The 23,548-nt window shown below is 38.8% G+C and overlaps 1 protein-coding gene across 3 annotated transcripts in view; it reads right to left on the reverse strand.

The window, feature by feature from the left end:
- ADCY7 (adenylate cyclase 7) overlaps window positions 1-23,548 on the reverse strand; it is a 722,067-nt gene that overhangs the window by 311,635 nt on the left and 386,884 nt on the right. For all 3 annotated transcript variants that reach the window (XM_053699557.1, XM_053699558.1, XM_053699559.1), the window contains one exon: window positions 19,078-19,239. In XM_053699557.1, coding sequence (XP_053555532.1) covers window positions 19,078-19,239 — 162 coding nt within the window. The remainder of the gene's footprint in view (window positions 1-19,077; window positions 19,240-23,548) is intronic.

Genomic DNA, 23,548 nt, shown 5'->3' on the forward strand with positions numbered 1-23,548 from the left:
AAAGCCATATAAAACAAACTTTTTTTTTCTACAGAAAATGAGGTAATTGTTAAAGCATACAAAAAAAGTGTTCTGTATAAGAAAAACTGTTATGAATCAGCAGATCTCTCTTGTAAATGACAGGCTCTGTTTAATTAAGATTTACTCCCACAAGAAAGGCTCTATAAATCACTTCAAAGGTGCAATATAAAACAGCGGTTAATTACTCTGAAATTCATATTGCTTGTGTTACATTCCACACAGTAGCTGAGCTGTTAGGCCAAAACATCCATGAAGACTGAGGGGTTGGGAAAAACACACTTATCTACAGATATTGTTTAGACACATTGTCAAAGAATCCCCCCCCCCACGTGTTTTTTTTTTCTGCAGTTCTTCATTTTGATAAAGTTATTAACAATCTATTGCTTAAAGGGACACTGAACCCAATTTTTATTTTGTGATTCAGATAGAGTATGCAATTTTAAGCAACTTTCTAATTTACTCCTATTAACAATTTTCTTTGTTCACTTGCTATCTTTATTTGAAAAAGAAGGCATTTAAGCTTCTTTATTGTTTCAGAACTCTGGACAGCACTTTTTGTATTGGTGGATGAATGTATCCACCAATCAGCAAGAATAACCCAGGTTATTTACCAAAAATGGGCCGGCATCTAAACATACATTCTTGCATTTCAAATAAAGATACCAAGAGAAGGAAGAAAATTTGATAATAGGAGTAAATTAGAAAGTTGCTTAAAATTGCATGCTCTATCTGAATCACGAAAGAAAAAATTTGGGTTCAGTGTCCCTTTAAAGGGTTGTAAAGAACTGCAAATCTGAAAAAGGTTAATGAAATATACCCATAAGTTGTTGCTAATAATAATAATGATAATAATATGAATGATAATACTACTACTTCTGCTAATGATGATGATAATACTAATTATTATTATTTTCTTTCTTATTATATAAATATGAAATCAAATCTGAAAAGTAAATCCGACTTATGCCTCAAAATTCCAATGAATAAAAAAACAACAACTAATAAAGCGATATCAAATACCATGGTATAAAAATATATATTATTGATCTTTCTTTTTTGTGTAAGAAATGTACCTGATCCACTCTATATCAAGAGGCCTAAAAATACACAATCAAACATTGTAACCTATGTTGAAAATTGTTTAAACCAGCTACAAACAATTTATATATATATATATATATATATATATATATATATATATATATACATATACACATATACACATACATATATGAATATATATATATATATATATATATATACACACACACACACACACACACATATGAATATAATATAGGACAGTGTAAACAATATTTTATGTCATTTAGGCAATATGTACATATCATAATACAGCTTATATATGTAACCTAAAAGTAGTTTTATGTATTTTTTAATACTTTTGTATACAAAGTACAGGTTGGTAGATAGTACATTACTGTAATCATAAAGATAATATTTATTGTTTTAAATAAATATGGACTATTTGCAAAGAAAAAAAAAAAAAAAAAAAGACACGGGCAGAGAAGATTGTGACTTACAGCAGGGAAAAGTCTTTTTTGATCATTTTATTTAAAAAAAATATATATTGTTTTGATTTCAGAATAATTTTGGAGTTTGTAGGTAGATCGATATACCTATAATATATCTATATATTTCTCTCTCTACCTACCTATACTTGCCAACAACAAAACTCCCCCATTTATACACCTCATCACTTTCTCTGCCTACCATATCCATCTCCTTGTGCTCCTTCCTTACGATTCCCCAATTCTCCCCAACCCATAAAGCTTTGCTCACACTCTCCCCTGTAGCGCTGTAACAATGCTGTAGGTGTAACAAGCCTATGTGTGACCTCACTACAGGGGTGCTACATGTCTGCTGAGCAGGATATGAGCTCATGCACAGTTTCCCAGGCAGACAGAGATACCATATGGGAACATATTTTGGGCTACTGAGTCACTCCTGTAGCCCTGTAAAATAAACCTTTTGTCTGCCAAAAAAAAGAGTCGGAAAAGAAATGAATGAGTTAACCCTCAGGAAATTAGAAGTAGTATAAATAATGAGGCATGTTGAAAAAATGCACCTGTTCAAATAGCAAAAGCAGACTATGTAAGTAATTACTCAGCTAGTAGTGGTTAAACTATATCATTTAAATATACTGTACACAACCAGCTGGGGGGAAAAAACTTTAACCCCTTAGCTGCTGAGCCATTTCCTATCGTATTGAGCGGTTTGGGAATTTTTTAGATGCTGCTCACATTAAATCCTTATCCTTTTTTTTTTTTTGACCGAATAGAACTAGGGAACTATAGTAGTTTGTTGCAAAGGAGAGAAAGGAGATGGAAGGACTAATTATGGACTACTGAATTGGAAGACTATTGATTATGTCTTTTGTTGATTGACTTGTTATTTTGATCGTATTTTTGGAAATTTTATTTGCGGTGTATGTGTTTTCTTTTGTGTAAAATAAAGTATTAAAAAATGAATTAAAAAAAAATCCTTATAGTAAATCATTTTTCAGTGTGAACCACACACATTTTATATAATGCGTCTCCCCCCCCCCAGCAGACTCAGCATATTCAAACTAGACTATTATTATTATTATGTATTTATGATGATTTTACTAACGTATAACAAAAAGTGTGTGAAAATGCATATATTTACTAACATTTTAATGAACAAGGTAGTAACAATAGTGTGTGTATGTGTGTTTTCGCTAGACAAAGAAGAAAAGGGTTATCCTCATTTAAAGGGTTAGAAATATGTTACAAACTATACATAAATAAAACACATAATTATAATTTCATATATGAATGTAGTAAAATCTGCCTACTTTGCACTTTAAACAGAGCTGCCAACCACAGGACAAATAACTTTTATTTTTGCATAAAACAAGTAGCTAAGACCGCCCATATTTGTAGGCAGAACATATGCAAAAAGGTTTAATCTGCCTCAGCCAATCACAAATGAGTTTTGCCCACTTGTTATGAATATTAATTTTACTGATTTATATGGGACATCACATGCACACTAGTAAAGTAATAGACTCGCATGCTCACTCTATCAAAACAGCCCTTTGTCTTGTTTTAATATAACTATTTGCTCGTTAGTCTAGAGGAAGTTTGAATAGTCATCTAGATCAATATTATTGTTGTTGATGATGCTTCTTCGTCTGTTCCTTCTGATCACTGCTAGACTTCTGCACGCTGATCCGCCACGCCCCCCAACATCAATTACAGCATCCTCATGTCCGCTCTCCATCCGGTGCTTGGATATTTACGCGCCTCAGGAGATAGAACACAGGGGAGCCAATATGTGCATGCGTTGGCAAAAGAAGGCTTACAATGCGCATGCGGAATGCCATGATGTTTCTACCTAAGTAGAACATCACAACTGGACCGACATAGCAAGGTAGATAATGGGTTTGGCAGATTACTAAATGTTAGTTAGAAATTGCAGAAAAACAGCAAAAAATCATTAACAGGTTCCTACTACAAACATATACTATATTTAAAGAAGTTTTAAAAAAGAAAAATTGTGAGTTCCCTATCCCTTTAATTAAGGGCCATGGTTATAGTTATGAAATTGATCTGCACATAATGAGCCCTCACATCTGGTAATCACTATTATTACAGTGATCACCTGGCTATTTAAACATATTTAGGGGCATTATTTTAAAGCAGGTCTTCTAAGCTTTAGAGCAAGGGGTCTGGGGGCGAAGTGCTTAGAGACGCCCTCATCTTTTTAAATGTCCTTATACTGTATACTGCCAAGGCACAAGTGAAACCGTGGGTCTTGGCTGTTTTTACCACTTAAGAAAGCTGAGAAGAAGTTTGTACTTACACCTCCCAGCTAGCTTGTCAGATTACAAGCGGTGCAAAAAAATGTTTTCGCTTGCACACAAACACTGCTCAAAGTACATTTTTAACGAGTGCAGGTTAGCACTCATATTACAAGTTGAAAGTAAATTGTTTGAGCATGAGTGAAACCCGATGCACGCTATCTTTAGTACTTCGGATATCGCAACCCCCCATAGACTTTAATCGTGTGCTCCAAAGAGAAAAAAAACCTAACACTTATCGCTCGTGAGCTAACCTGACTACCCGAAGGTAGTTATAAATATTTTACATTACTATGTTTTTCACATAGAAGAAAATGTTCTATTTATTTTTAAATATATATTTCTATTTATTTATATGATGTATGTTTTGTAATATATATATATATAATATCCAGTGTGATAAGAAAGCACTCAGACTTCTTCCCATAAAATGTAACTCATTTCGGGCACCGATCTGGTCCCTTTAACCCCTTAACGACCAAGGACGTGCAGGGTACGTCCTAAAAAAAAAGGCAGTTAACGCCTGAGGACGTACCCTGCACGTCCTCGGTGTGGAAAGCAGCTGGAAGCGATCCTGCTCGCTTCCAGCTGCTTTCCGGTTATTGCAATGATGCCTCGATATGGAGGCATCCTGCAATAACCTTTTTAAGCCATCCGGTGCAGAGAGAGCCACTCTGTGGCCCTCTCTGCACCGGAGATCGGTGGCTTTCCTCGTTGGTGGGTGGGAGCCGGACCGGGAGGCGGGTGGCGGCCATCGTTGACACTGGTGATGTGGAGGGGGGCGGGATCGTGGGCGGGGATGTCCGGGGCGCTCACGGGCACGCGCGCGTGCACGGGAGGGCGGGGGCGGGCGCGTGCACGGGGAGGGAGCGGGTGGGAAACGCTACACTACAGCAAAAAAGTTTAATAAAATGCTACAAAAAGGGGAATAATAGTTTAATAAAAATAAATCAATCAAGGTGTGGGGGTTAGTCTGTGGGGGGAGGGAAGCTACACTACAGAAAAAAAAACCAGAATAAAAAAACATAATTTATGCTTACCTGATAAATTCCTTTCTTCTGTTGTGTGATCAGTCCACGGGTCATCATTACTTCTGGGATATTATCTGCTCCCCTACAGGAAGTGCAAGAGGATTCACCCAGCAGAGTTGCTATATAGCTCCTCCCCTCTACGTCACCTCCAGTCATTCGACCAAAGACCAACGAGAAAGGAGAAACCAAGGGTGTAGTGGTGACTGAATTATAATTTAAAAAATATGTACCTGCCTTAAAAAACAGGGCGGGCCGTGGACTGATCACACAACAGAAGAAAGGAATTTATCAGGTAAGCATAAATTATGTTTTCTTCTGTTATGTGTGATCAGTCCACGGGTCATCATTACTTCTGGGATACCAATACCAAAGCAAAAGTACACGGATGACGGGAGGGATAGGCAGGCTCATTATACAGAAGGAACCACTGCCTGAAGAACCTTTCTCCCAAAAATAGCCTCCGAAGAAGCAAAAGTGTCAAATTTGTAAAATTTGGAAAAAGTATGAAGCGAAGACCAAGTTGCAGCCTTGCAAATCTGTTCAACAGAGGCCTCATTCTTAAAGGCCCAAGTGGAAGCCACAGCTCTAGTGGAATGAGCTGTAATTCTTTCAGGAGGCTGCTGTCCAGCAGTCTCATAGGCTAAACGTATTATGCTACGAAGCCAAAAAGAGAGAGAGGTAGCAGAAGCTTTTTGACCTCTCCTCTGTCCAGAATAAACGACAAACAGGGAAGAAGTTTGGCGAAAATCTTTAGTTGCCTGCAAGTAGAACTTGAGGGCACGAACTACATCCAGATTGTGTAGAAGACGTTCCTTCTTTGAAGAAGGATTTGGACACAAGGATGGAACAACAATCTCTTGATTGATATTCCTGTTAGTGACTACCTTAGGTAAGAACCCAGGTTTAGTACGCAGAACTACCTTGTCTGAGTGAAAGATCAGATAAGGAGAATCACAATGTAGGGCTGATAACTCAGAGACTCTTCGAGCCGAGGAAATAGCCATTAAAAATAGAACTTTCCAAGATAACAATTTTATATCAATGGAATGAAGGGGTTCAAACGGAACACCCTGTAAAACGTTAAGAACTAAGTTTAAACTCCATGGCGGAGCAACAGTTTTAAACACAGGCTTGATCCTAGTTAAAGCCTGACAAAAGGCCTGGATGTCTGAATTCTCTGACAGACGCCTGTGTAACAAGATGGACAGAGCTGAGATCTGTCCCTTTAATGAGCTAGCCGATAAACCCTTTTCTAAACCTTCTTGTAGAAAAGACAATATCCTAGGAATCCTAACCTTACTCCAGGAGTAATCTTTGGATTCACACCAGTATAGGTATTTACGCCATATTTTATGGTAAATCTTTCTGGTAACAGGCTTCCTAGCCTGTATCAGGGTATCAATAACCGACTCAGAAAAACCACGTTTTGATAAAATCAAGCGTTCAATTTCCAAGCAGTCAGCTTCAGAGAAGTTAGACTTTGATGTTTGAATGGACCCTGAATCAGAAGGTCCTGTCTTAGAGGTAGAGACCAAGGCGGACAGGATGACATGTCCACTAGATCTGCATACCAAGTCCTGCGCGGCCATGCAGGCGCTATTAGAATCACTGATGCTCTCTCCTGTTTGATTTTGGCAATCAATCGAGGAAGCAGTGGGAAGGGTGGAAACACATAAGCCATCCTGAAGTTCCAAGGTGCTGTCAAAGCATCTATCAGAACCGCTCCCGGATCCCTGGATCTGGATCCGTAGCGAGGAAGTTTGGCGTTCTGGCGAGACGCCATGAGATCTATCTCTGGTTTGCCCCAACGTCGAAGTATTTGGGCAAAGACCTCCGGATGAAGTTCCCACTCCCCCGGATGAAGAGTCTGGCGACTCAAGAAATCCGCCTCCCAGTTCTCCACTCCCGGGATGTGGATTGCTGACAGGTGGCAAGAGTGATACTCTGCCCAGCGAATTATCTTTGATACTTCTATCATTGCTAGGGAGCTTCTTGTCCCTCCCTGATGGTTGATGTAAGCTACAGTCGTGATGTTGTCCGACTGAAACCTGATGAACCCCCGAGTCTTTAACTGGGGCCAAGCTAGAAGGGCATTGAGAACTGCTCTCAATTCCAGAATGTTTATTGGCAGGAGACTTTCCTCCTGACTCCATTGTCCCTGAGCCTTCAGAGAATTCCAGACAGCGCCCCAACCTAGAAGGCTGGCGTCTGTTGTTACAATTGTCCAGTCCGGCCTGCTGAAAGGCATCCCCCTGGACAGATGTGGCCGAGAAAGCCACCATAGAAGAGAGTTTCTGGTCTCTTGATCCAGATTCAGAGTGGGGGACAAATCTGAGTAATCCCCATTCCACTGACTCAGCATGCACAATTGCAGCGGTCTGAGATGTAGGCGTGCAAAGGGAACTATGTCCATTGCTGCTACCATTAAGCCGATCACCTCCATGCATTGAGCTACTGACGGGAGTTGAATGGAATGAAGGACACGGCATGCATTTAGAAGCTTTGTTAATCTGTCTTCTGTCAGATAAATCTTCATTTCTACGGAATCTATAAGAGTCCCCAAAAATGGAACCCTTGTGAGAGGCAAGAGAGAACTCTTCTTTTCGTTCACTTTCCATCCATGCGACCTTAGAAATGCCAGAACTAACTCTGTATGAGACTTGGCAGTTTGAAAGCTTGAAGCTTGTATCAGAATGTCGTCTAGGTACGGAGCTACCGAAATTCCTCGCGGTCTCAGAACCGCCAGAAGGGCACCCAGAACCTTTGTGAAGATTCTTGGAGCCGTAGCCAATCCGAATGGAAGAGCTACAAACTGGTAATGCCTGTCTAAGAAGGCAAACCTTAGATACCGGTAATGATCTTTGTGAATCGGTATGTGAAGGTAAGCATCCTTTAAATCCACTGTGGTCATGTACTGACCCTTTTGGATCATGGGTAAGATTGTCCGAATAGTTTCCATTTTGAACGATGGAACTCTTAGGAATTTGTTTAGGATCTTTAAATCCAAGATTGGCCTGAAAGTTCCCTCTTTTTTGGGAACCACAAACAGGTTTGAGTAAAACCCTTGTCCTTGTTCCGACCGCGGAACCGGATGGATCACTCCCATTAATAATAGATCTTGTACACAGCGTAGAAACGCGTCTTTCTTTATTTGGTTTGTTGACAACCTTGACAGATGAAATCTCCCTCGTGGGGGAGATAATTTGAAGTCTAGAAGGTATCCCTGAGATATGATCTCTAGCGCCCAGGGATCCTGGACATCTCTTGCCCAAGCCTGGGCGAAGAGAGAGAGTCTGCCCCCCACTAGATCCGGTCCCGGATCGGGGGCCCTCGGTTCATGCTGTCTTAGGGGCAGCAGCAGGTTTTCTGGCCTGCTTGCCCTTATTCCAGGACTGGTTAGGTTTCCAGCCTTGTCTGTAACGAGCAACAGCTCCTTCCTGTTTTGGTGCAGTGGAAGTTGATGCTGCACCTGCTTTGAAATTCCGAAAGGGACGAAAATTAGACTGTCTAGCCTTAGCTTTGGCCTTGTCTTGAGGTAGAGCGTGGCCCTTACCTCCTGTAATGTCAGCGATAATTTCTTTCAAACCGGGCCCAAATAAAGTTTGCCCCTTGAAAGGTATATTAAGTAATTTGGACTTAGAAGTTACATCAGCCGACCAGGATTTTAGCCACAGCGCCCTACGTGCCTGAATGGCGAATCCTGAATTCTTAGCCGTAAGTTTGGTTAAATGTACTACGGCCTCCGAAACGAATGAATTAGCTAGTTTAAGGACTCTAAGCCTGTCCGTAATGTCGTCCAGCGTAGCGGAACTAAGGTTCTCTTCCAGAGACTCAATCCAAAATGCTGCCGCAGCCGTAATCGGCGCGATGCATGCAAGGGGTTGCAATATCAAACCTTGTTGAACAAACATTTTCTTAAGGTAACCCTCTAATTTTTTATCCATAGGATCTGAAAAAGCACAGCTATCCTCCACCGGGATAGTGGTGCGCTTAGCTAAAGTAGAAACTGCTCCCTCCACCTTAGGGACCGTTTGCCATAAGTCCCGTGTGGTGGCGTCTATTGGAAACATCTTTCTAAATATTGGAGGGGGTGAGAACGGCACACCGGGTCTATCCCACTCCTTAGTAACAATTTCAGTTAATCTCTTAGGTATAGGAAAAACGTCAGTACTCGCCGGTACCGCAAAGTATTTATCCAACCTACACATTTTCTCTGGTATTGCAACAGTGTTACAATCGTTAAGAGCCGCTAAGACCTCCCCTAGTAATACACGGAGGTTTTCCAATTTAAATTTAAAATTTGAAATATCTGAATCCAATCTGCTTGGATCAGAACCGTCACCTACAGAATGAAGCTCTCCGTCCTCATGCTCTGCAAGCTGTGACGCAGTATCAGACATGGCCCTAGAATTATCAGCGCACTCTGTTCTCACCCCAGAGTGATCACGCTTGCCTCTTAGTTCTGGTAACTTAGCCAAAACTTCAGTCATAACAGTAGCCATATCTTGTAATGTTATCTGTAATGGCTGCCCAGATGTACTAGGCGCCATAATATCACGCACCTCCCGGGCGGGAGACGCAGGTACTGACACGTGAGGCGAGTTAGACGGCATAACTCTCCCCTCGCTGTTTGGTGAAATTTGTTCAATTTGTACAGATTGGCTTTTATTTAAAGTAGCATCAATACAGTTAGTACATAAATTTCTATTGGGCTCCACCTTGGCATTGGAACAAATGACACAGGTATCTTCCTCTGAATCAGACATGTTTAACACACTAGCAATAAACATGCAACTTGGTTACAATCTTATTTAACAAAAACGTACTGTGCCTCAAAGAAGCACTAAACGATTAAATGACAGTTGAAATAATGAACTGAAAAACAGTTATAGCATCACTCTTTAAAAACAACATAACTTGTTAGCAAAGGTTTGTTCCCATTAGTAAAGCAATACTAATTAAATTTTAAACATAAAAATCACAGAGCAACTTTTTTTTTTTTTTAAAACACAGTCACTATATAAATCTCACAGCTCTGCTGAGAGAATCTACTTCCCTTCAAAGAAGTTTGAAGACCCCTGAGTTCTGTTAGAGATGAACCGGATCATGCAGAAAATATAAGTGTAACTGACTGGAAATTTTTGATGCGTAGCAAAGAGCGCCAAAAACGGCCCCTCCCCCTCACACACAGCAGTGAGAGAGAAACGAAACTGTCATAATCAAAACAAGCAAACTGCCAAGTGGAAAAATAATGCCCAAATATTTATTCACTCAGTACCTCAGAAATGCAAACGATTCTACATTCCAGCAAAAACGTTTAACATGAATTAAATACCTATTAAAAGGTGTAATGTATTTTTACAGAGTAATTCCGGTGAAATACCATCCCCAGAACACTGAAGTGTAGAGTATACATACATGTCATTATAACGGTATAGCAGGATTTTCTCATCAATTCCATTCAGAAAATAAAAACTGCTACATACCTCAATGCAGATTCAACTGCCCGCTGTCCCCTGATCTGAAGCTTTTACCTCCCTCAGATGGCCGAGAAACAGCAATATGATCTTAACTACTCCGGTTAAAATCATAAGAAAAACTCTGGTAGATTCTTCTTCAAACTCTGCCAGAGAAGTAATAACACGCTCCGGTGCTATTGTAAAATAACAAACTTTTGATTGAAGTTATAAAAACTAAGTATAATCACCATAGTCCTCTCACACCTCCTATCTAGTCTTTGGGTGCAAGAGAATGACTGGAGGTGACGTAGAGGGGAGGAGCTATATAGCAACTCTGCTGGGTGAATCCTCTTGCACTTCCTGTAGGGGAGCAGATAATATCCCAGAAGTAATGATGACCCGTGGACTGATCACACATAACAGAAGAAAAAAACATTTTTTTCTGCAAGTTGGGTACTGGCAGACAGCTGCCAGTACCCAAGATGGCCCCCAATAATGCAGAGGGGGGGGGTTAGAGAGCTGTTTTGGGGGGGATCAGGGAGGTTGGGGGCTAAGGGGGGATCCTACACAGCAGCATATGTAAATATGCTATAAAAAAAAAACAAAAAAAAAACCCTTTTATTTTAGTACTAGCAGACTTTCTGCCAGTACTTAAGATGGCGGGAACAATTGTGGGGTGAGGGAGGGAAGGGAGCTGTTTGGGAGGGATCAGGGGGTGGGATGTGTCAGGTGGGAGGCTGATCTCTACACTAAAGCTAAAATTAACCCTGCAAGCTCCCTACAAACTACCTAATTAACCCCTTCACTGCTAGCCATAATACACGTGTGATGAGCAGCAGTATTTAGCGGCCTTCTAATTACCAAAAAGCAAAGCCAAAGTCATATATGTCTGCTATTTCTGAACAAAGGGGATCCCAGAGAAGCATTTACAACCATTTGTGCCATAATTGCACAAGCTGTTTGTAAACAATTTCAGTGAGAAAACTAAAATTGTAAAAAATTTAGCGTTTTTTTTTAATTTGATCGCATTTGGCGGTGAAATGGTGGCATGAAATATACCAAAATGGGCCTAAATCAATACTTGGGGTTGTCTACTACACTACACTAAATCTAAAATTAACCCTAGAAGCTCCTTGCATGCTCCCTAATTAATCCCTTCACTGCTGGGCATAATACACGTGTGGTGCGCAGTGGCATTTAGCAGCCTTCTAATTATTAAAACGCAAAGCCAAAGCCATATATGTCTGCTATTTATGAACAAAGGGGATCCCAGAGAAGCATTTACAACCATTTATGCCATAATTGCACAAGCTGTTTGTAAATGATTTCAGTGAGAAACCTAAAGTTTGTGAAAAAATTTGTGAAAAAGTGAACAATTTTTTTTATTTGATCGCATTTGGCGGTGAAATGGTGGCAAGAAATATACCAAAATGGGCCTAGATAAATACTTTGGGATTTCTTCTAAAAAAAATATATACATGTCAATGGATATTCAGGGATTCCTGAAAGATATTAGTGTTCCAATGTAACTAGCATTAATTTTGAAAAAAAGTGGTTTGCAAATAGCAAAGTGCTACTTGTATTTATGGACCTATAACTTGCAAAAAAAGCAAAGAACATGTAAACATTGGGTATTTCTAAACTCAGGACAAAATTTAGAAACTATTTAGCATGGGACTTTTTTGGTGGTTGTAGATATGTAACAGATTTTGGGGGTCAAAGTTAGAAAAAGTGTGTTTTTTTCCATTTTTTTCCTCATATTTTATACTTTTTTATAGTAAATTATAAGATATGATGAAAATAATGGTATCTTTGGAAAGTCCATTTAATGGCGAGAAAAACGGTATATAATATGTGTGGGTACAGTAAATGAGTAAGAGGAAAATTACAGCTAAACACAAACACCACAAAAATGTAAAAATAGCCTTGGTCCCAAACGGACAGAAAATGGAAAAGTGCTGTGGTCATTAAAGGGTTAACCAATGATAACCAGATATACGTTCAGAACAACATATATACCATTCCCCACACCAACACCCTTTATATATATACATACATACAAATAGTGATAATCAAACCAATTAGCCAATACAGCTGCCACCATCCATCCGCGTTGCCATGACATTATCCCAGCGCGACAAGCCTTGATTCGCCAGGATAAACGTGAGGGGGCGGTACAGGCTTTGACAGCTGTCAAAACATCAAAGCGTGCTACGATCGTGTTTACATTCCTTTCTGAAGTCACGGGCACACAATATCCTATTCAGTCTTGCCTAAACTGCACTTTTAATTTTGTTATATATCTCCTAACTTGTACTCCGTGTAAACTTCAGTACGTAGGGTTAACCACACGAGATGTTAGGTCTAGAATACGTGAACACTTATCCACGATTAGTCTCGGCAGGTCTAAGACTGTTTTGGTACAACATTTTGTCCAAACCCATGTAGGATCGGATCATACTCTGAGATGGCAAGCAATGGAGAGAGTGTTCCCCCCGAAACGTGGAGGTGACAGAATTAAATTACTTCAGAAAAGAAAGATGTATTGGATATTTACTCTCCAGACTAGAGCTCCTCTTGGTTTCAACTCAGAGTATGATCTGATCAACTATTGGGAGTGATTATACAGGGAGTGCAGAATTATTAGGCAAATGAGTATTTTGACCACATCATACTCTTTATGCATGTTGTCTTACTCCAAGCTGTATAGGCTTGAAAGCCTACTACCAATTAAGCATATTAGGTGATGTGCATCTCTGTAATGAGAAGGGGTGTGGTCTATTGACATCAACACCCTATATCAGGTGTGCATAATTATTAGGCAACTTCCTTTCCTTTGGCAAAATGGGTCAAAAGAAGGACTTGACAGGCTCAGAAAAGTAAAAAATAGTGAGATATCTTGCAGAGGGATGCAGCACTCTTAAAATTGCAAAGCTTCTGAAGTGTGATCATCGAACAATCAAGCGTTTCATTCAAAATAGTCAACAGGGTCGCAAGAAGCGTGTGGAAAAACCAAGGCGCAAAATAACTGCCCATGAACTGAGAAAAGTCAAGCGTGCAGCTGCCAAGATGCCACTTGCCACCAGTTTGGCCATATTTCAGAGCTGCAACATCACTGGAGTGCCCAAAAGCACAAGGTGTGCAATACTCAGAAACATGGCCAAGGTAAGAAAGGCTGAAAGACTACCACCACTGAACAAGACACACAAGCTGAAACGTCAAGACTGGGCCAAGAAATATCTCAAGACTGATTTTTCTAAGGTTTTATGGACTGATGAAATGAGAGTGAGTCTTGATGGGCCAGATGGATGGGCCCGTGGCTGGATTGGTAAAGGGCAGAGAGCTCCAGTCCGACTCAGACGCCAGCAAGGTGGAGGTGGAGTACTGGTTTGGGCTGGTATCATCAAAGATGAGCTTGTGGGGCCTTTTCGGGTTGAGGATGGAGTCAAGCTCAAATCCCAGTCCTACTTCCAGTTTCTGGAAGACACCTTCTTCAAGCACTGGTACAGGAAGAAGTCTGCATCCTTCAAGAAAAACATGATTTTCATGCAGGACAATGCTCCATCACACGCGTCCAAGTACTCCACAGCGTGGCTGGCAAGAAAGGGTATAAAAGAAGAAAATCTAATGACATGGCCTCTTTGTTCACCTGATCTGAACCCCATTGAGAACCTGTGGTCCATCATCAAATGTGAGATTTACAAGGAGGGAAAACAGTACACCTCTCTGAACAGTGTCTGGGAGGCTGTGGTTGCTGCTGCACGCAATGTTGATGGTGAACAGATCAAAACACTGACAGAATCCATGGATGGCACGCTTTTGAGTGTCTTTGCAAAGAAAGGTGGCTATATTGGTCACTGATTTGTTTTTGTTTTGTTTTTGAATGTCAGAAATGTATATTTGTGAATGTTGAGATGTTATATTGGTTTCACTGGTAAAAATAAATAATTGAAATGGGTATATATTTGTTTTTTGTTAAGTTGCCTAATAATTATGCACAGTAATAGTCACCTGCACACACAGATATCCCCCTAAAATAGCTATAACTAAAAACAAACTAAAAACTACTTCCAAAACTATTCAGCTTTGATATTAGTTTTTTGGGTTCATTGAGAACATGGTTGTTGTTCAATAATAAAATTAATCCTCAAAAATACAACTTGCCTAATAATTCTGCACTCCCTGTATATATATTGTCTATGATTACGGCCGTGGAGGCTGAAACATGTAAGACAAAGTGTTAACTCTTTTACCATATGGAAGCTCTGTCTTCAAACTTACCTTTTAAACCTTTGAATAAACGTCTATGTTTTAACGGACTTGGAAGTGCCTGGATTCATTTCTTCATTGCTGTGTATATATATATATATATATATATATATATATATATATATATATATATATATATATATATATATATATATATATATATATATATATATATATATATATAAAAGAAACAAAGATTACTGGGGTATACTATGGTGCCAGGTATCAACCTAAATAAAATCAATATAAGTTGATGTTTCAAAAGATGCAGGAACCATAATCAACATACATAAGTGGAATAAAGTTTAATCCAGAGATATCCTAGATTAAAAGTCCATATGGAATGCTATGTTGATTGAGAAATGCACTGTCTCTGAGTAATGATAATAGAGATAAAAAATGTCCCCCGTAGTACTCCCTTATTGTATTCTACTTACAGGATACTACCTCAATTAGATGAGGTAAGGGAAGAGCGGTGTATAATTTATGAAGCCTCCACAGATAGTGATGTTCTTTCCACCAGATGGAATTCTTCCGCTGTATCCACAAAGGCTCACAGATCTTGAATTCAATATATATATGTGTGTTAGGGCTGGGCGATATGGGCAAAAAAAAAATGTGATTGCGATTTAATCACGGTTTTCTTATAAATGTATGTGTGTGTGTGTGTGTATATATATATATATATATATATATATATATATATATATATATATATATATATATATATGTCAAATCTATGGGAATAAGCGCACAGATAATCTCCTCATAGTGTTATCTGGTTTAATACAAATACATAAAACTAACACACAATCCCCCCTTTAGGGTGGGTACTCACAAGACAAAACCTAAATCGATATGAGGTAAGGATTGGACAATGAGCACAGTCAATGATGATGATGAAGAAATGGAGTCCCACTTGTCAGTATAGATAGACCATATGTATCTATCTTCAGCTCCGTAAATGCAAAATTGATCGCTGTGTGATCCGTTAAATTGTGACCAAAAAAGTCCCAATCAGGATACAATTTGAATACAGTAAATAGCCAAAAGCAATGTGGCAACAAAGTTTAAAAACTTCTAACCGCTCTCAAATACCAAGTAGCAAGTTAGGATCTTCAGTGTCTTGCACCGTGGCGTAAGGTGGGCACACACACATACGCACATATATATACACAATCACATACACAGTTACACACACATATATGTGGTACATTTGTTTATTTTGTAAAACTTTTTTTATCCACAAAAACATTTAAAAATAGTTATTGTATGTACAGCTTGCAGACCTATCTTGCAGCTACAGCTGCCTGTCTCATGCCATAAGTTTGAGTAACTTTGTGACTGCTACAGTAAAGGGAATTGTGCTCCTTGTAGTTATTTAGTATGCCAGAAGTCCATAAAATTACTAATGCACTCACCCTCACCTTACAATTGTTTTAGTCCCGAGGTCACTGTAAGTTACTAAAACTTATAGCACAAGCTCTAGCTGCAAGATGGGTCTGTTAGGAGATCATGTGCTCGCACATAACACGTCAGCTGGGTAAGCAACGAACCTATCTGAGCATTGTTACAGGTGACGGTGTTTCACAAGCTGTACACTCATAAGCTGCTGCCGCTCGAAGGAACTACTGCTCATCAGCCCTATTTGATGCCGAAGGTGCAAGCTAGTACAGCACTGATAAGTCACCACCACCCCTCTTACACCCATGTGGCCGCCGCAGAGCCCTCCTGTACGTCATAAGTGACATCATAGTGAGTGGGGTTATAAATCACGTACTCTTGCAGTTTTTAAACCACAGCGATTAATCGCGATTTTGAATCGCATATGCGATTAATCGTGCAGCCCTAATATGTGTGTATATATATATACATATATATATATTTGTGTATACTAATGCATTGTGGTGCATTGCTCTCTTTTCAGGTGTTATATATACACTTTTTCTTTCTGTGTCATTGCTAGTGTCATTTTTGTGTATATATTTCCATTCTCCCTTCGATTGTCTTAGGGATATTGTTACTAAGAGGACAACATATAAATATATGACACTGCCTTGCTAAAGAAGCTGAGGGTAAAGGTGATGGACTCGCCAAGCATGTCTCCAGACCTAAACCCTATTGAGCATCTGTGGGGCATCCTCAAATGGAAGGTGGGGAGCGCAAGGTGATGTCGTCATGGAGGAGTGGAAGAGGACTCCAGTGGCAACCTGTGAAGCTCTGGTGAACTCCATGCCCAAGAGGGTTAAGGCAGTGCTGGGAAATAATGGTGGCCGCACAAAATATACCATATACTTTTTAACCCTAGTAAAAAAAAAATTTTAATAGCACAATACTTGTAATCTAGCCCTAAGTGTTAATGTCCCTTTAACAAATTATAATGCTGACATTTTAAAAATATAGATATTCTATAGTTTCTATTAATTACACACTGGGAATATTTGCTTATTAACGCCTCCTTCAAGAAATGAGGAAGGTAGAGTTGAATTATTTCAGTAAAATGTCTTACAATAAATTAATACAGTGAAATTAAATCCAAGAGAATAACAGAAGAAAGCAACCTTCATTAACATCTCAACAGATGGGCAGGCAAAGTCTAACTTACTTAATCTAAAAAGAAAAACAGTTGTCTAGACAGAGTACTTTAAACTGTTGACTCAGAGAGAGATGCAGTACTATGTAATGTGCACCATACAATTTAACAAAATATAGTGTGCACACAATGGCTTTGTAGAAACCCTGCTATATGATTACTTTAAAGGGACAGTAGACAGATATTTTATATAAAATTATTATCAGTTATTTGTAGAGTGCCAACCGATTCCACAGCGCTATTAAGATAGGCATGATATGCAGTTAACATTTATAGGGAACAAGTAGGAAGAGGGACCTGCCTAGAGATTGACTGCTGTAGTCAGCTCTTATGAAGGTGATTTACAACCAGCTGGGCACATAGGCTTACATGCTAAGGGGATTCAAGGGATTAAAAAGGAGGAGAGGAACTGAGGTTAGCAAAGGTTAGTGTAGGTTGAAAATTCCAAAACTAGGGGAGAGTCTTGGGGAGCGAGGTAGAGAGTTCCACAAGATAGGATCTGGAGAAGTCCTGTAGATGGGAATATGAGGAGGTAACACGAGAGGAGGAGGTCGTGAGCAGAACAAAGGTGGAATGGGAGGGAGAGTATCTGGAGAGAACTTCTGAGATATAGAGGAGAGCAGTGCAGTTGAGGGCCTTGTATGTCAGAGTGAGAATTTTGAGTTTAATCCTGGAGGCAAGAGGCAGTCAGTGAAGGTATTGGCAGAGAGGTGCAGCAGATGAAGAGCGACGTGTAAGGAAGATGAGCCTGGCAGAGGCATTCATTATGAATTGAAAAGGAGCTAGACGGCAGCTAGGGAGACCAGAGAGGATAGAGTTGCAGTAGTCAAGGTGGGAAAGGATGAGAGAGTGGATTAAAATCTTAGTTGTGTCTTTGGTAAGGAAGTATTGGCTTTAACTAATAACAACTGCAAAATAATGCACTTTATATTAACATTATGACCATGGACAGTCTTGTTGTCCAAATAAGGCAAATGATAGGTGGAGGTTTGCTACTGTTAAATAGCAGCAGTAAAAAGGATGCTCGTTTTAAAAATGTTTAGATTTGGCTGATATGTTATAACAACTTCATGTCCCTTTAAAGATATTGTATCCCACACAGCCATGCTTTCACATTCTCTTGTATTGCCAGTTTTATATCTGTCCCTAATCGTCTTCAACAGAAGAGATGGATAAGGGGAAAACCTAGGTTCCAACATGGGTGCACCTGTTACTTTAAAGAAACGAAAGTAGTTAATAGAAACTAAACATTTACAAATATCTGCAATTAGGGTTGCGGTCTTCCACAAAAATACTGGGCAATGTCAGTGACTGTGCACAAGGCCCACATAAAAGCTCTACCTACCACTTGATTCCATGATGTATATTTTTCACAACTGAGCAATAATTTTACCCTTTGGTTGCCAGAAACATACACAGCAATAATCATTTTACCTGTGTCTGCCAGTAACATGTGTAAACAGAAATAATTTGACTCATCTGACTGTCACTCACTTCTCTGTGCTCCATATTTGTAATGCTTATTTAGAAAACACTCAGTGTCTAGTAATTTTGAGAAGATTCCAATTGGATAGTTGCTAAAATACTGGGCTGTTCGGTTGAATACAGGACACCTGGCAACACTATCTGTAATATTTAATCAATTAATAGAATTGAAAAAATACATATAGATACAATTCAAAGGCTATTTTTTTTCTCTGAATACATCATATCTAGGATGCATTTACTGTTTATTGTACTTTTAAGTTTACATTTAGTCAAAATAATGGCCAGGCTAGATAGGTTTTAATTGATTCTTTCTCAATTGAGCTGCGTGTTGTGTGTATTGCATTTTGTAATCAAAGCAGCTGAAGGGGTTACCTGGAAAGCGACGTTGTCATGCGTTTGAGTCGACTTTAGGACAGTGATGCTGATGACAATTATGTGCGACATTCCAGAAACAATACTGATAATTAAGCAGGATCGCATCCCAAGCGGCATCATAGTGTACACAGCAAAGGTGATAAACAGGAAAAATGGAACCTAAGCACAAACAGAAAAGATTAAATTCAATTAAAACAGATATAGATTTTTATGGCAAACATTTAATATTCGACGTAATATAATGCATAAATACAAATATTGCAGATATCCAAGTACTGGTTACTGTGTAACTTCCTGTGTTTCCAGAGGTTATTAGTGCATTTACGCAGCTATTTTTTTGCATCACAGGTATGAATGGGTGTTGTGCAAGTTATGATTTGGCACAAAAATATTAACTTATTTGACTTGCTCCATGCAAAACAAAGTGGATCAAAATGACAAACTACACAAAGAAGCCAGTTTCTTGGGTAGTGGTAAGTGTCCTTGCTGCACAATTTATGTTATTACATGGTTGGTATAATAAACTCATAGTCTACCAATGGTACCAATTCCAATAATACACAGATATGGTCATTTCCTTTTAATAAATTACAGAGGAGACTTCAAATTGTGACTTTTGAGCAGGACCAGCCATAATATTTTGCAGGGCACTAAGCAAAACAAATATGTGGTGCCCCTCTGCCCAGCCCCCTCATTCCCCTGTGCCTCCTGTATGGCCCACCCCTGGCCCAATATTTAGTGTGTCCCATATAAAGAATAACACTATATATTACACCTCCTGATACCATAAACACTTCTTCATAAACAAAATACAGAATATAAAACGCACCTTCTCATACCCTCACACCTGACAGTACGACCACCCCCCCCCCCCCCCCACAAAGCACGAGGCTCTGGACCAGTGCCCCTCTCACCCTGTCCAAAAGGCAGGTCTGCTTTCAAGATTTTTTTTTTTTTTTTTTTAATTTTTAATTTTTATTATTTTCTTATATAAAAAAAAATACAAAGTTCAGATACACAATTGCTTTACATTTCGTATATAAAAGGAAGAACAAGAAAGGGAAGACCTTTTATAATAAAGAAGCATTTAAACTGCACATTCATTTCTTTCCCAAAAAGAAAAAATACATTTTTCCTTAGTCCTAGCATTGACCAAGGAGCTAATTCTTGAGTAGGTTATTTATTACTATGTCTAGGGAGGCGCTTTGGGGAAAAGAAGAAAAAAAAAAAAAAAAAAAAAAGGGGGGGGGGGAGGGAGGGGAGAGGTTCTCCTCCCCCCCTCTCCCCCTCCATATTAATAAAACTCCTCTCAATTCCTCACATCTCCTCTCAATGCCCTCTCTCCCCCTCTCCAGATGGTTGGGGGATACTAATTCCATTAATGTGATTCATATAGTCATTTCCCATAGATTTGATAAATGGACCCCAAACATTAAAAAATTTATCTGCCTTAAAAGGGCAAAACTTTTTATAGTCATATGCTTCAAGAATGCCTTCTTTCAACATTGCTCTCTTAAGTTGGCTAACATTTGGAGAGTACCTATCGATCCAGCAGGAAAAGATCAATGATCTTACTTTTATTATCACTTTGTGTACAAATCTGTTATTTCCCTTCCATAAAGGAGAATATGTAAGGAAGAAAATGTTTACTGCTGATAGTTTAATATCTAGTTTTAGTATGCTAGAAAGCCAAAAACTCACTTTCGACCATAATTGAAGTTGTTTAGGGCACTCATATATCAAGTGGAGTAAGTCTGGGTTAATTTTTGAGCATTTAATACACTTATTCTCCACCCCTTTATTCCATTTACAAACTCTGTTCGGAGTTAAATAATCTTGGTGCATAAGTCTAAAATGCGATTCCCTTCCTGCCATTGAGTTCTCCAATTTATATATTGTCCCAAAACTAATTTGTATGGTTTTATCTTCTCTACAAATAGGTATACTATTTTCCCATTTATTATAAAGATCTTCTAGTTGCCTTGACTTAAAGCCGTTTAGAAGTGTTTCGTAGATAACTGAGAGTGGCCTGTGCCTGATTTTTGGATGGTCCAAAAGAGGGTGAGGCTGAAAGAATGAATCAGAGTCCTGGTAAAGAAATGACTTTAAATAATGTTTTGCTTGTATAAAATAAAATCTATTCTTACCAGGAATTTGATAAAGCCTTTGAATTTCCTCAAATTTAAATATTTGCTTAGTCTTCCAGTTACATAGATGTCCTAAGTAGGATACCCCACAATCTGCCCAACGCTGAAATGTTGAATAATTTAGGCCCGGAATAAATTGGGAATTCCCCACTAATGGTACCCATCTGGAATACACTTTCTTTTTTATTGATATAATTTTCATAGCTGCAGTCCAAGCAACCAGAATGTCTTTCAACATAGGGTGTTGATATATTTCCCTCCCTCTTTCTTTGTTAGATGCATACAAAACAAATTCTAACGCCAATGGTTTACATAGTCTTCTATCTAATGAACAATTTGTATAGGCATTAGAATGGAAAATCCAATCTAGTGGGAACCGCAGTAAGGTGGCATAATTATATAGTAACAAATTGGGCAATGCTAAGCCCCCGCTAATAAAGGGTAGATATAGTTTATCCATCTTAATTCTAGGTCTCCTGCCTCGCCAGATAAAATATCGAAGGGCTTTCGTGAACTTATTTAGATCATGATGTTTAATTAATAAGGGAAACACACGCAAGGTGTAGAGTATCTTTGGGAGGATAAACATCTTATACGCTGCCACTCTTCCTGAAAGGGAGAGTGGCAGGTCTACCCAGTTTTTAAGCTTCTCTATACAGTGATTTAAAACATATACTGTGTTCTCCCTATACCAATTTTGAGGAGAAGGGGATAAATATATACCTAGATACTTTAATGTATCTGTTTCTACAAATGGATGAACCACTTTTGTTTTTGGTTTCTTGAGCCATAAAATACTAGACTTGGAAAAGTTTATTTTGTATCCTGAGATCTTTCCGTATATCTCTAACTGAGAGATCACTTCATTAATTTGAGAGTTTGGATCTGTTACACATATTAGAAGATCATCCGCGAAGATAGATAACTGAAATATCTCCTCGTCCAATCTGCAGCCTAGTACTTTCCTCCTGAGTTTCATAGCCAGGGGTTCAAGTACCAAGTCAAAAAGCAGTGGTGACATGGGGCACCCCTGTCTTGTTCCTCTAGATAGGGAAAAGGGAGCAGAGATATCGCCGTTTACCAAAAGAGTAGCCCTGGCGTCGGAGTACACGTTAGATATTAAGTTTAAAAAATTACCTCTAAGGCCAAAATTGAACAGTGTCTGCTGGAGGAAGACCCATTCAACCCTGTCGAAGGCCTTCTCCGCGTCTAATGACAGGAGAAAGGCCCCCGGCAGTGCGTCGGTCCCCCCCCCCAGCACCCTCCTCAGCATATTGACAAATAACGTGTTGAATTCTTCTAATATTCATTTCAGAGATTCTCCCCTTAACAAACCCCACTTGGTCCCTATGGATTAAGTTTGGAAGGATATCCTTTAATCTCTCTGCTATTATCTTCATTAAGATCTTATAGTCCACTCCCAATAATGAAATTGGCCTATAAGAGGTGACCTCCTCTGAGTCTTTCCCTTCTTTCTGAATTAATATTATGTTTGCAGTCTTAAACTGCTCTGTAATTTTAGCATTGTGACAAAAATAGTTATTATAGAGTGAATTTAATGTAGGTATAATTTTTTCCTTAAGAATATCATAAAATTCTATAGGTAGACCATCTGGTCCAGGAGCCTTACCCTTAGACATTAACTTAATTGTTTTACTTATCTCCTGGTCTGAGATAGGTCCATTCAAAAAATCCAACTCTTCCTCCGTAATATGAGGCAGGTTCAAATCTTTAAAGAATTCCCCCATTTCAGATCTATCAGGGGATTGGGATTTATACAAATTACTATAATATTGTTGGAATAAGTCCAATATTTCCTCGACTTTGTTAACAATCCTACCCCCATCTCTTAAGCTTTTAATTGGTTTTTTTTTATTGGTTTTTTTAAATAATCTCGACAGATAATTGCCCACTTTGTTACCAAATCTCCTAAATTGAGTTGTGCCTTTATAGATATCTACTTGTGCTGAGTCTAGAAGAAATAATTCCCTCTCTTTTTTGCAAGCAAAGTACTTATCTTTATTTATTCTATTTGGTTTCTTTCTATAATTTGAATATGCTGTAGATAATTTATAAGCTAAGTCTTTATCCTTTTTCTGTTGTTCTTTCTTAAAACCTTTCACAAAGTGGTTAATATCGGCTTTTAAAGTGACCTTTGCTGCTTCCCAAAAGATATTACTGTTATCCATATATTCCTCATTGTTCCGATAATACTCTTCCCAGCAATCAACTAAATATGATTTAAATTTGACTGAGTGATATAAAAATTTAGGGAAGAAAAAGGTATTGTAATTACTTTTAGTGTGATCTTCTAACTTTAA

Source organism: Bombina bombina, chromosome 1 (assembly GCF_027579735.1).
Source record: "Bombina bombina isolate aBomBom1 chromosome 1, aBomBom1.pri, whole genome shotgun sequence".
Taxonomy (NCBI): Eukaryota; Metazoa; Chordata; class Amphibia; order Anura; family Bombinatoridae; genus Bombina; species Bombina bombina.